This window comes from Melopsittacus undulatus, chromosome 7 (assembly GCF_012275295.1).
Source record: "Melopsittacus undulatus isolate bMelUnd1 chromosome 7, bMelUnd1.mat.Z, whole genome shotgun sequence".
In the NCBI taxonomy this organism is placed as follows: Eukaryota; Metazoa; Chordata; class Aves; order Psittaciformes; family Psittaculidae; genus Melopsittacus; species Melopsittacus undulatus.
The window spans coordinates 47,254,289-47,269,121 of NC_047533.1; the positions used below are offsets into that span (position 1 = coordinate 47,254,289).

Sequence of the window (14,833 nt, forward strand, 5' to 3'; positions counted from 1 at the left end):
ATCCCCACAATCTGTAGCTAAAACATTCCTGAATTGCCAACAGTATTTCCAGCACAAATCCAAAACATAGCTTCATAGCTGCTATGAACAGAATTAACTCTACCACTGCCAAAACTAGCACACCATCATACATTAGGCCGCAGGGTTAAGGTGTCATGCAATAGATTAATGACACAACTCAGCTTCTCACAGCTGAGGTACAAATAAGGAGCCTGCAGCAGAACATAAGATTAAAAAAACAAATCAAACATTTACAGAGTGACACAACACTGCTCTCTTGCTGGGTGTACCTAATGTGCATTGTGCTCAGTAGCAACAGAGCTACAAACACGTTCCAGGGGAACATTCTATTCCCCCTTGCAATTTTGAAAACTGGAGTTTGATTTATCTATTTACTGTAATGCTATTCATAAATAGAAAAAGTACGATCTAAAAGAAAAACATGACCTAGCCATGGGACAAATCCAGGCTCTCCAGACCTGCATCTCATGTTACAGTTGCTTATACACTGTCTTGAAAAAGCTAAATTGCATTTCTGATCTAGAAATCCAAATACTCCTAAGGAAAAAAAAGCTTTTCACACATGAAATTCAGCAATGTTACTTTTAAAAGGAGTTATCTGATGTTGCAGTAAATTAGGGAGTTCTAAGAGTCTCTATATGGTTCTAGTCTATAGTGTTAGTTTTCCAGCACACAGAGAACAGACTTCTTTTCTGAACAGTGAAACCGAGATGTTCACTGCTGGCAATTCAGGTCAAATGCTGCTGGGATCTGCTGGATAGATCATATTTTCAAGAGTGTATATATTCAGACACATAGAGAATGTCTGGTCTCTTGCATCAGATGCTCCTGTAGCTCTTCAGACTGCCCTGAGCCCTGTTTATTACAAGTAAGTTTTGGGGCACCAGAAACCCTGCAAAGCAGTGCATGTTATAGGTGCACCAGGGTGCACCAACCAGATTGTCCTGGACAAACTATACTCATAGTATTCAAAGAAGGGCTTCTCAAAAATGGACAGGACTTATACCAAAGTCAGTGAGCATTTCACTACTGTTATAGTGGGGAAAAGAATTAATTCAGCAGTGAGGCTTTCTGAAGCTCCCACCTTGAAAGTACTACAGATGAAGCTAGAGGCAGAGGTCAGTAAAAATTAAATCCCTGCAGGATGAAAAATATCTTACACATCTTCACTCAGTTCTGACTGCCTGAAATATGTCCTTGTTACAAAGACAGCCTTGACTGTTGATTTATACAGAGGGAATAATGCTGATCATTTTGTGTAACCTGATTAACTGAATGACTAATTAATGAGAAACAGAATAAACATTGGGGAATCTGAACAGCAGGAACTGTGAGATTTGTCTTACTAGAAAAATTCTCATTCTCCTGCTAACGTCCTTTTTCCCTACAGGTACAGCAAGGATGCTCAGAAACAGCTGGCTAGAGCAGAAGTTTACATGCTTATTTTACTCTACTTTGTTTCTTGGTGCTGACTTTGATGCTTCCCTTTTGAAAGATGCTGTTGTACTGACTGAGATAGGCTGCTCCCAAGTGCTAAATCACGATTTCACCCCCTCCATCAAACCCCCCTTCCCAAAATACAAACCTCCTCAAACAAAACAACAAGAGATACTGAATGAGAAACATTTCAAGTACAACATGTGCAAATACAGACCAGGACACGCATACACATATGGATCTTATTTTCTCTACATTTTTGCTATGTGATATTATCATGGGGCAATGATAATATCACTAAGCATTTGTTTAAAGAAAAAAAACTTGTGAGAGAGTAAAAGCAGAGTTGCATCTCAACTGCAAAATTTGCCAGCTGGGTTCAAGAAATTTATAGCATACTAGAAATCTGGACAGCAGGACAGAAAGAGGCAGTTGTTATACGCCCCAGATCCCTTTAAATGGGCTAAACCTTAGCAAATTTACTCTCATAATGTGTTAAATTGTTGGTGAAATTCTAGCTAAAGAAATATAAGCATAATCATTTATTATTCTTTACAATTTAGCATTTGTGTAAATATTCAGGATTGCATTTAGTAACACCACAAGTGACAGATTTAGAATCTTGTGAATGCTTTAATGAAGTTCAAAAGCAGAAACATTTTGTTTCAATAATACATACACAGAGTTGTCAAAACCAGCAGAGCTAGAAGCACTGGAAAACTGTTTAAAAATTACACCAGGACGTGTTTGGGGATTATCTGATTTTTCACTTGCCTTTCTGAATCACAGCCTAAACATAACTATCCTCCTCACTCCAGACTGAATCTGCTACAGGTGAAGGGTTTGAAGGCTTATAAACTTTCCCCTACAAATCTCATATTGCTCATTTCCTGTCAGCTCTCATCTTAAAATGTCATTCTGGCTGAATCACTCTAATACCCTTACTATAAACATCCCCATCTGCTCTCTGGTGGACAACTGCAAAGTGAATTCTAGCCAAAGAAATACCAAGCAGAAAACTGGAGACAGACTTCCACAGGTGCTCTTTTTCCTCACACACTTCCCACCCATATCCACATCTTCCACTTCTAGCCTTGGGAGCTCCCTGGTCCAGGCAGGAGAAAACTGGCATAACATGCCCAAATAAGGGTATACTGGGTGAAATGGAAATGTTTGCTGAGACCTTCAGAACAGATTTTCAAAGGAGATCAGTTCCTCCTGCCTTCTGTTGGAAAGAATTAATCCAGTACTGAAAACTGGCCATTAACACCATGCTAAAATGGTCCCAGACGTGAAAGAAGAATAAAGGAAACTATTTAGACCCTGCAGGTTTAGCCAGGGCAGGATAACATGGATTACTAGTGGCTGCCTTTCTTCCTGACGTAAATGAGTGATTGCTCTCGTGTCTGCTGAACATACAACCATGTGGCCAGAGCACTGAGGTGGCAGGGAAGGGTGATTTATATAGGGGGAGACCACTCAGCCATGGAGTTGGTGAATTTTCAGCAGTTTCTCTTGGATGTTGTCAAGTGATTAAATCCTTATGTTAAGGTATTCAAGAGAAAATAGCTGAGGAAAAGAAAGAAATACCTATTAGTGAAGATCTTGCTTTACTCATCCGCAGAAATAATCTGAAACATCATGACTTTCAGTGGAAATGGAGCTCTGCAACTGACAGCAAAGGGAGCAAAGTCAAGCTAAGATGAAGAACTTTATGAATATCTTACCTTTCCTACCTCTCCTCAGGGATGAAAGGCTTAAATCTTACCAATGACTGAATGATCTGGTCTGAATGCTCAATCTTCACTTCAAAATAGTACTGCCAAAGTTATCTGGCGCACTCTCCGTGACATAAAAAAAATGCACTTAGGGACTTGCCTGGCTGGGCTGGGCACTTCACACACACCGAGCACCAACAGATGCAGCTATACACAGTGGATTGCTTGCCCCTTTAGAAATCAAACAGCAGGCTGGCAGAACACAGTGCATACACTTTGCTGTCATTTAAAGTACAAAGAACTATTCAGCTAACTGGTCCTCCCAGCTGAAGTGACAGCTTTTGTTAGAAGACTGGAAACAAACAGGAAAAAAAAAATGTAAGAAGTTAATTGCATCTAAAATAGAAGGGTTGTTTTGAAACCATTAGTTTTTGCAAAAAGCCAGTAAGAGACCAATTTCTGTAGCAATTCAGGGAGTGAAACCTGTCTGTTCAGAGGTCACCAGAATGAATCTGTTTTATATTCACAATGTTGAAACTGCATGTTTATAATTTCACTTGACTTTTAAACTTTGATTTTAAATTTAAATATTATAATTTTAATTTTATAAATGGACTTGCTTTCTCTTCTGCATCAGGTGAACAGATGTATTTCATGACCCAGGGGGGGAAGAAAGGGAAAAGCCTCTTGCTTTCCTGTCCCAGATATGTAATGAAGACAGGAGCAGCATTACATCCTCACCATGCTAGCGCTGTGCTCCAGTGCAAACATCTATGTGCTCTCAGCTGACTGGTTCTTAAAACTAGAAGTGGTCTCTCGAGGCATTAAAGGGAAAGGTGAAAAGAAAAAAAAGAAGAAAAAAATCCTCAAAAGTATCTTGTAACCCTGCATGACTAGGTTATAGACTGTATGTTTTATTTGAAGATAATACTGAGCTAAAATACACCATACTACTAAAGATGACATGTTTCACATGAAACCAGTGGAAGGAGTAATTCCAGAAATCTCCCAAGAGTGAGTCTCATAACAGTTTGCCTGCCCACATTTCCCTTGCTGCTTGAGCTAAATAAAAATCCTCTTCACTGTCTATCTTTGATCATTAGAGAAGCCTGATTACTGTTACACGAATGTCCCATTTCATTACAGCTGTAACAATACACCACTGACTAGCTATATAACATAGGACTATATGCAGCTGCAGTTTGAACACCACTTTCAGACATTTGGAAAGGAATGGTGCTTGTTCAAAATTATTATTGTTGTTACTGTAGGTTTTGTAAACGTATTTATTCAAGAAGACAATCAAATACCAGTTCTGAAACTTAGGGCTGATTAATCTTTCATTACATGAGTTAGCACTCAGTTTAGGTTGTGTCCCTCCCTCATCCCCCCAAAAAATAGTAATAATTAAAAAAGAAGTCTATCAGGACTATATCAATATACATTAGGAATTCTTTCCGAAGCAAAACAGAAACATTTTGTTATAATGCCCTGACACTTAAATGCGATAAATGCAAATGTACTGTTGGAGAACTAATTGTTCACACATAAAACTGTCAATAAAAAATAGCTATTTGTGATCCTGAAAATAGGAACACAGAGCATATGGCTAATCAGAACGCTCAACCCACTTCTCCACCCATCTCCTGCTAAGAGAGCCTACTGATCAACGGACTGACACTCTTCCAGGCCTTCACTAGGCTAGGAAATTAAACTGAAGCTTGGAGAGAAGTCTGCAAGATGTAGTAATAGCTGGCTGCAAATGAGACTTACAAACCTCAACCCCAACTTATTTTGGAATTAAAAAAAAAAAAAGCCTTTTAAATAGATAGACAGACAAATAGATAAAGTACATGTTATGCTTCCACCTGCTGGCCACCTGCCTGGAAGATCGTAAGGATCTCATTCTACTAGGTGGAGTAACTAATGAAGCCCTTCCAGTCAAGCCATCAGGAACCTGACAGTTCAATTTCCCATTGAAATAGAAACTGTTATAAGATTCATTTTCTGTTTTGTGAAAATTGCACTTTAACATAGAGATTTCCAAAGAAAAAACTCCCAAAGATTTCTAACTAATCCTACCGTATGCCTGAGCAATGAACAAGAGGAGTATTCACAGTCCTGGGAACAAAGCAGGGACTGGAATGTAGCTTGAAGAGATTTCCTGATCCCCTGCTTTCTGAATTATGATCCACTGAGAAAGCAAGGTAAGAAATCTCTTTACCTGGTACAACTTATCCTTTTCAAAGACCAAACAATCTTTGAATAGAAGAAATGTAAGTGGAGTGAAGGTGTTCCTTTGCCTCCACAGCGTACATATACAGCAAGAATGGTAGTTTAACTACCAACAGTCCTACAGAATCGGTTCTTTTCCCATGTCAAATTTACTAACTTGTGACTTTCTTAAAACAAATTTTCTCTAAACTGCCACAATCTGCAGCTAACTGAAATGCCCTTAGTCCTCCTGGAATTACACAGTATTGTGGCTTTCCCCTAACTATGATCAACATGGTAGACAAGATGCAACTTGCTGCACTCGAGCCATTTTTCCTTTCCAACACACTCCTCAAAGAGAAGCTTGATGCTTTCATTACTTTATATGTATGATCCATATATTCTTGTGTTCATTTTAAAAGAGCAGTGGTTCCTACTTTTAATAATTCACTGATTTTATGACCAAAGTGTGGGAAAACCTTAAGATATCCAGACCATGAAGTGTCAGGAGTCATGCAGGTTCAGGAAGATGGCAAACATGACTGAGCACATGAGAGGAGGTACACTCCCATACTGGGATGGGATAGCATGAGCTACTACTCCTTTGTTTACAGGTATTTGCTCAAAATTAACAACTTAGTGTTGATGGTGACTTCAAAAAGAACAATTATGAGTGAATGACGTGAAGCAACAGGCACCTAAGCCACATCAAGCATGACCCAAGACTACAGGGAGAAATAGTAGTCTCACAATACTTTTAGACACTAACTAAAGATAGGTTCCTGTTTTTCCAGTTGAGATTTCAGCACCAAAGTAAGAGCCTGAAGCCATGAAAAAGAAAGGAGAAAAAGCAGGGCTAATTTTGTAATACAGTAGTAAGAAAGGTATACTAGAGCATTGACAGAAGTGCTTTATTCAATGTTGTACTTCTTAAAATGTCTTTCCTATTTTTTTAAGCAACTGTCATTCAGTTTCAAATTCTGATTCAAGTTAGTCCTTCCACAGATCTGTGGCATTCCTCCCCCTACATAAAAAGTTTCCTGCTTACAGATGTTCTTTCCAAACTCTTAATCAAGAAACACCTGGATCAAGACCAATGGATTTGAACATCATGAGGTTAACCTCTTAACACAATGTAAAAAACTACTTCATACCTGTAAGTTCCACCCCAATTTTAGGAACCCACCTTTGGGTAAGGCTAACTACAGCATTTCAACCAAAAGAAGGCATTAATGTTTGCCTAGGAAAACTGTCTTTAAATAGTCCCTACCTGCAAACTACACACCCAGGAGAACACATAAGGCAGTTTGCATTATCACATGCACTGTCCTAACCTAGAAGAAAAGTTATCTCCACATTCTACAACATAAAAGAAAGGATGCCAAAGAAATGTGTTTGACACTGTCCACACAACATCCTTGTCTCTTACTTGGAGAGGCATCAATTTGATAGATGGACCACTTGGTGAATAAAGAACTGGCTGGATGGTCGCATGCAAAGAGTTGTGGTCAATGGCTCAATGTCCAGCTGGAGACCAGTAATGAGTGGTGTCCCTCAGGGACTGGTGTTGGGACCAGTCTTGTTTAACATCTTTGTTCGTGACATGGACAATGGGATTGAGTGCGCCCTCAGCAAGTTTGCTGATGACGCCAAGCTGTGTGGTTTGGTTGATACGCTGGAGGGAAGGAATGCCATCCAGAGGGACCTCGACATGCTTGTGAGGTAGTCTGATGCCAACCTCATGAAGTTTAACCATGACAAGTGCAAGGTCCTATATCTGGATCGGAGCAATCCCAGGCACAACTACAGGTTGGGCAGAGAAGAGATTCAGAGCAGCCCTGTGGAGAATGACTTGGGGGTGTTGCTCGACGAGAAAATGGACATGAGCCAGTTGCAGTGTGCGCTTGCAGTCCAGAAAGCCAACCGTATCCTGGGCTGCATCAAAAGCAGTGTGACCAGCAGATCGAAGGAGGTGATCCTGCCCTTTGTGAGACATCACTTGGAGTATTGTGTGCAGTTCTGGTGTCCTCAACATAAAAAAGACATGGAATTGTTGGAACAAGTCTGGAGGAGGGCCACGAGGATGATCAGGGGACTGGAGCACCTCTCGTATGAAGACAGGCTGAGAAAGTTGGGGCTGTTTAGCCTGGAGAAGAGAAGGCTGCGTGGAGACCGCATAGCAACCTTCCAGTATCTGAAGGCGGCCTACAGGGATGCTGGGGAGGGACTACTCGTTAGGGACTGTAGTGACAGGACAAGGGGTAACGAGTTGAAACTTAATCAGGGGAAGCTTAGATTGGATATAAGGAAGAAGTTCTTTACTGTAAGGGTGGTGAGGCACTGGAACGGGTTGCCCAGGGAAGTTGTGAATGCTTCATCCCTAGTGGTGTTCAAGGCCAGGTTGGACAGAGCCCTGGGTGACTTAGTTTAGTGGGAGGTGTCCCTGGCCATGGCGGGGGGGTTGGAACTAGATGATCTTAAGGTCTTTTCCAACCCTATCTATTCTACGATTCTATGATTATATCACTTTCCTTTAACAGCTCCAATGTACTTTCTTCAAATGGTAACTACTATTTATTGCTTCTCTTTAAGTGCACTCAGAAATGGCTGTTCTGAGTCTGAACACACCATTTTTAAATTCAGGCATATGCTCAAGACAAGCAGGCTTTACAGTGGCAAATGCTACATATCTCATACTGTCCTAAAATACCAAAGTTCATCATCACTGACGTACTCCGTAAACAATCACTGTGTCAGAACGCTTGAGTATTTCCTAGAATTATTCTACCTGTTCATTTAAACCCAGTGAATTTTAGTGAATATATTTCCTATATATATATAAATAAATATATATTCTATATAAATAGATAATAAAAGTATAAATAGAATATCTATATATTTATATATGTAATATTTTATAATATGAACTATTTTAAATATTAAGCCTTTTTTTTATATATATAAAATATACAAATAACAGGGAATAGGTAATAAAGAATAAAAATATTTAACAGAATCAATTTACAGACTAGTAATGAAAATTAGTCTATCAGCAGAATCAATTGTGAGCTGGATACCAATCAATAACACAGAACGTTATTACAACAGTCTTTGCCTCCCACTTACCTATAAGGTTTCTTAATTGAAGCCTTCAATAAACCTGCATTATTGATTTGTTATAAGAAAATTGAATATTAGAGACACTAACTTTTACCAAAATAATTCTTGCTAACTCTTCACGTACAGGCTTCTCTTCATCCTTCTTCAAACCATCCAATTCAAATAAGGTATTGTAATTTTCCAGCATTTTTGTCATTATCTTGTTGCAGATCTCCTGTTCTTTTATGCCTTCAAATCCAGAGGGCACGCTAAAATTGGACAGAACACAAAGCAGTGTTACAGGCACTCAACATACAACAGTTCCTGCACACATTGTCTCTAAACATTTCAGCTGTGGATACAGGCACAGGAAACTTTGTCTTGGAAAGGCAGATTGTGTCTATGGTGGTAACCACTAGCATGTTTGTTTGCAGTTTTTCTTACTGATACTAAATACACATTGGTCAAACTATCTACTACACAGAATCTAAGCAGAGATCCGAGGCAACCACCAAATGAGTTCCCACCAACTTTGTTAAAAGTTGTCTTCATGACTGCAACATAGCACAAAGCATTTAAATGCTCTGAACTGTTAATGGGAAGAGAGAGATTTCTCCAAAAAGTAGTTTCTGATAATCTCAGGGGTAACATGAAGGATGAGTAAAAAAGTTAAGAAAGCCCACAGGCTGCTTTCTGCAGAACAGCCTAAAAGACTCATCTAAAAGAGGTTTATAACCTTCACTTTGTGGGAGAATAACTACATAGTGGCAGAAACAACAACTTCTTGGTCACCTGAAACAGGCCCCTGGCCAACCAGGAACTGCGTGCCACAAGCCTTAAAGGCACATGCAAATGAAAAGGCAAGATAATGATTTGGAAGAAGTGCTGTATTCTAGTCTACACTCCTTGCCTTCCTTCTGTGTTTCATACAACTCTGTCATGTGCTAAAATATCAATATCACTCACAACAGAGCACACATTTTTATTGAAGCACCTAATGATTATCTTCTGGAATGTAGGCTTTCTGCACACTTTATTGGACTTTGGGCCCCGAAACTGACTTAAATTCAATTTTAATGCAAAAATAATATCAATGAATAATCTTCACAATTTAAAATACTTCTCCAATCATCCAGTGTTCCCCATTGTACAGTATTTCCAGCAGTTACCCCCTCCTCTCAATTATCCACAAAGTGGCTGCATGGATGTGAACCTTCTAAGGACCTTATAAGATGGCAGAGACCGCAGATCACGAGGTACAGAAAAAATAGGAAAGATTTAAAAGAAAAAAAAAGAATTAGAGGAGCAAAAAACCAGAAACAAAAAAAGTTGCAAGTATTTTTTGGCTGAGGACAACTAGTGGTTGTATGAGAACTGAAATCAGCCCAAACCCCCAAAACTTAAACAAATGCCATTTGAACTATTTTGCATGGATGTAACTTGAAAGTAAACCACTGGTTACTACAACCAGAAAATTAAAATTTAAAAATAACTATCTATCATAAATCTGTATCTGTAGCTTATTGGGGCCAGATGTGCATTTTAACAAGGCTCTTAAAACAGATGGTTATAGAAATTAGCCATCAAAAATGTCTTCTTGTAGGGGTTACATGCTACTGATTCTTCTCCATATTTTACTCTCTGCAGTACATCTACACGTCAAGAGGCAGAAGATCCCGCTGCAGCAGAACACAGCTTTGTGAACTCCAGAAGAGAATTTTTACTGCTGTCATCTCAACATTTAATACATGCTAGAGTTGCTGGACTTGAAGTTTAAAGGGATCAGATTATTTTACACTGCAGAACATTGCCAGCTGAAAATGGGTCAGTCTCAGCTCACTAATTTCAGTAGTGCAGAACCTGGCCTTAGACTAAGTAAAAAAAAAAAGGGGGACAACTTCTGCTGATGGATGCGCATGCATACTCGGGCAAATTCACTTTAAAGAATGTCACATATTCACTAAAAGATAGTAACTGGCCTGAATAAAAGAATAGGGCCATGCAATCATCCTGATTTAAGGAAATCCCTCTTTCCACACTAAATGATGTGTTCTGGTGTTGGCATGGAGCACAGCATGCTTGATAGCTCAGGCAGATCCTGACTGTCACCTTCCTGATGTGTTCCTCCAAACCAGGGTACCACTTATAAAAGCCTGGCATTCCTATGAACCTTACTCTTAGGAAATGGACTGAAAATGTACTAGAGTAAGTTCAAGTCAGAATAAAGACTCCAGATACTTCCAGAATGAGTTTTGGAGCAGAACCTTCACCTAAACCCCATCTGCTGGGAACTGCAGCCAACACCTCCATACTGGCAGTAGCTAATACCAAAAACCTTTTACTGGTTGAAGAACAGCCCAGCCTAGAAAGCTGCCACCAGGCACATAAACAGTATTTAATTTCTTCCCAATTCCATGGCTTTCTTGCTCTCCCTTCCTGCAACACTTTGTCAGTTAAACATTATTAAATCAAATCTGTGAAAGGTCCAACATCTTATTTGGAATAATTCTGTGTGTGTGGCAAGATGCATATTCAGAACACAAGGCTAAAAGCTCATGACTTTAGTCTTTGTTATCACCCCTCTCTGAACACAACCAAGCAGAGCAGCACAAATTGTTCAATTATAATTAGTGTAACATTCTCTACCCATTGCCACCTCTCTGTCACTTAAACATGCATATTTTACAAAGTTTCTTGTTTATCTTTTTCCTTTAATAACTGTTATTACACCTCCATCATGACAAGGACTATTATACTCTCTAAGCTATCCATGGTGACCTTTTCCTTGTAATAAATCTTTAGCTCAGCATATGCAAGTAGATTATGAGCACACATCACTCTGCATATTTATGCAAGTTAAAACCCATCTGTTGCCACATGGCATGATCCACCAGTCTGACTAGAGTTTTCTGAAAAATGTGTGTAAAAAAAAGAGTATCTTACTGTAGCTTTCCTTAGTCTGAGAAGTTGTGATATCAACAGATTTCATTTCAACTCACCAGAAAACCCCAGTGCTATGAGAATGTATTCTCTCACACTACCACTTCCATGATCCACACCCTACTCCTTGGAAATTTTTCATGTTCTCTTGTAAAGGCCTTGTTAAAACATTACAGTAAAATTGTGTTCATAGTCATGGTTTCTTTATGTCTAATTTGCATGCAAATTAGGCATTACTAACAGCATTGCTTTTAGAGTTAGACACGCATCTTACTCCAGCTACAAAATCCTCAGTGATGGGACTTCATCACCTTATAGCCACACATGTATGAACTGCTTCAAACAGCAGCACCAGAAACAGCAACAGAACACCAGCTTCACTACCAGAAACACATTTCCTAGAAGGGAGGCATAAACCTGTAATTTCTTTGGTCATTTTTAGATGAAAAAATGTTGATGTGCTCAGGTCTATCTTAGAGATATGAGCTGGAAAATTCCCACCAAGTTCTTGTAGCAGCTTGCAAAGTCATGAACGGATACATAGCATAGGCAGTGACAGCAGTATATCGCTAGGGTCTCCCTCTTAGATTCCATGGACACCTTGCACTTCCCAGAGAAATGCTCACAGCGATCCGCACACGAAGCACAGAAAAAGCAGCTGTTCTCAAAGTTAAAACACTACTTGGGACTAGGATCAAGTTGCTAGCCCTTCATTTCAAAACAGGATACCCAGCAGTATTTCACATTTTGGCACAATGTCCCATGAGGATGCCTGGCCCCCGGCCCACCCACCGCATCTCCATGCTCACTTGTGCTTTAGGTTCTTCTAGACTGCTTTAAGCCAAGAATGTGCTTCCTCCATGGGGATGCTCAAGAAAGCTGGGCTCAAAGAGGTAAAGCCACATCAGAGCTCCGTGTTACAACTCTTACTCAGAACTAAAGTGACCTGAGGTCAGATTAACTCAGTGTGAAAAATTCCTTACATTTCACGCATTAGTTAAATGAATTTACCTCAGGGTCTCTGTAAACAAGCTGCAACAGGCTAAATGCAGAGTGGGCTTATGAGACAGCAAACCTCCAGACTACTGAGAGTGGTGCAGTAACACATCCAAATATGACTGTACCTATCCAGCATGAGACAGGCATCACTACAAGGCTCCACCACCACCACACCTGAGAAACTTACTTCAAGTGGAAATGAGGGCCAGGAGGACTTGGGATGTAGTCATCCACCTGTAATGAGCTGGTCTGAGATCACTGAACCGATTTCCCCAGGCAACAACTGCTCACAGCTCCCTGTCACAACTGAGAACCAGTGATTTCTGTGTGAAACTGCCCATCTCACTGTGAATTCCTGACAGTGTTCAACCCCACCCTGTCTGAGATGAAGAATGCATCTCACCATTTTCCTTAAGTGACTTCTCAGGAGAGCTTGCATAGAATGACAGCATCATAATCCTAATTTACAAACCATTGAAGGCTATATGCTCTGTCTTCTCTGACTGCTACTTTTGCTGCTTGCACAAGTACCTTTTGTAGAGGAGCACCACAAAGTCACCTTACCATTCTCCTAGGAAATCCCACAAGAAATGAAGGGACTTAGAGGACAGGGAATACTACATGGGTTTTTTGTTTCTCCAGCCCTCACAAAAGATTTTCATTAATACCTTGGACACCCACAGCCCCTCAACAGGCACAACCCAAGATTCTAAGAGCAAAGCTGCAGTACAACTTCAGGAAGTCTGCTCTGTCCCTCGAAACAGATGTTACTGTAAGAGATGTGACCTCATGGCCACAATTCAGTCCCATACTTCAGCCAGTGAAAGTGATCTGTAATTACACACCAGACCAAAAACTGGTGCAGCTGAAAACAGGCTCATAGTCACATCTGCAGATTCTGCTGCAAGATCAGAGGCTAACAGGTAGCTAAAGATACAGCAACACTAACCTGATGCAGGTGTTCATCTCAGTGTGTGTGACTCATATACATGCTCTACATCATTTAAAGACTTACGTCTCACCAGTTTGGACCAAATTAAAGGACATATATCACAACACAGATTTTACAGAAGTGTCTTAGCTTCTGAAGAACTGGAGAATCCCATGAGGTATATAACTGCCTAGAGGCATATAACTGCCTACCTTTTAAGATCTGGTCCAGATTATTTTCTGTATCATCAAATTTAGGAGCCCAAGTCAACTTTGTAACTCCATCTTTGTCTCCATTATTTGCAGTAGGTGCATAATGCAGGTAATGCAGGTAACACAAAGCAGTTAAAGTGATGCTGCCACCCTGACTGGCTCAATCATATGCAAAATCTGCTCCAGAAAAAGCTCCTTTTTCAGAAAACTGCAGTGACAGCAGGCATCTTTGCGAGTATGACCTACACAAAGTGGGCAAAGGGCAGTCCATAGTGAGTCTACCTACTCACAAAGTACATCAGTCTCATCTCCAAACATTCCTAAACAAAGCTTTTAAAAATTGCTCCTTGTGATTGAATTTGAGCTCTATTGTTGAGCTCAAACACCATTTTGTTTTGCACATATTAGGAAAAAGTTCTTCACTAAGAGGGTTGCCGAGCACTGGAACAAGGTCCCCTGGGAACTGGTCATGGCCCTAAGTCTGCTGGTGTTCATGAAGCATTTGGACAACATTCTTAAGATACATGGTTTAAGTTTTAGGTTGCCCTTGTTTGAAGACAGTAGTTGGACTCAGTGACCCTAATGGGCCCCTTCCAATTTACTATTCCAACAATACCCTATATTCTATGATTCTATGATGGTAGTTTTTCTTATGAAACTGCTCCTCCACTTAAATTCTGGGTGTACAGATCAGAAGAAAGAACATTTTCAACACAGAGCAGTAACTTCCTTTCATCGAGTTTTTCAACCAAAAACTGAAAAAAAAATCCCACCCCAAAACCAACACACAGAGATTTTCCTATTGAAATAATCACTATTTCATTTGAGAGATTAAATAGGCAATATTTAACACCTGACATGGGACAGATCATAACAGAGAAACTTTCTCAACTGAAACTTTGAGGGGTGGACATTCATTAGAATGTATGTCTTGAGATTGAATTAGGCCAGAACACACTTCCACTTATGAAGAGAGCAATGCAACCTTACCAATTTTCTGTTTATTTTACAATAGGGCATGCAATGGACTTCAGAGGATGAATATGAGTACACAACAGAAAAGAAACATAAGAAGAAGAAAACATAAAAACGTATCACAGAAAGGCTTGGCAATATAGTCCCGTATCCACTTCCCATAGAGGAAGCAAGAACCCATGAGTATTTAACATGAGTACAGATGAGAACATTTATGGCCTTATACTAAGCTTGATGCTTTGATCTTGCATCATAGGGTGTAGCATACTGAATTCTTACCAAAAACA

The 14,833-nt window shown here is 39.8% G+C and overlaps 1 protein-coding gene across 2 annotated transcripts in view; it reads right to left on the reverse strand.

Moving 5' to 3' along the window:
• The window catches only part of FAM13A (family with sequence similarity 13 member A), a 128,954-nt gene that overhangs the window by 96,638 nt on the left and 17,483 nt on the right, over nucleotides 1–14,833 (reverse strand). For both annotated transcript variants that reach the window (XM_034064602.1, XM_034064601.1), the window contains exon 5: nucleotides 8,599–8,758. In XM_034064602.1, the coding sequence (XP_033920493.1) occupies nucleotides 8,599–8,758 (160 nt within the window). The remainder of the gene's footprint in view (nucleotides 1–8,598; nucleotides 8,759–14,833) is intronic.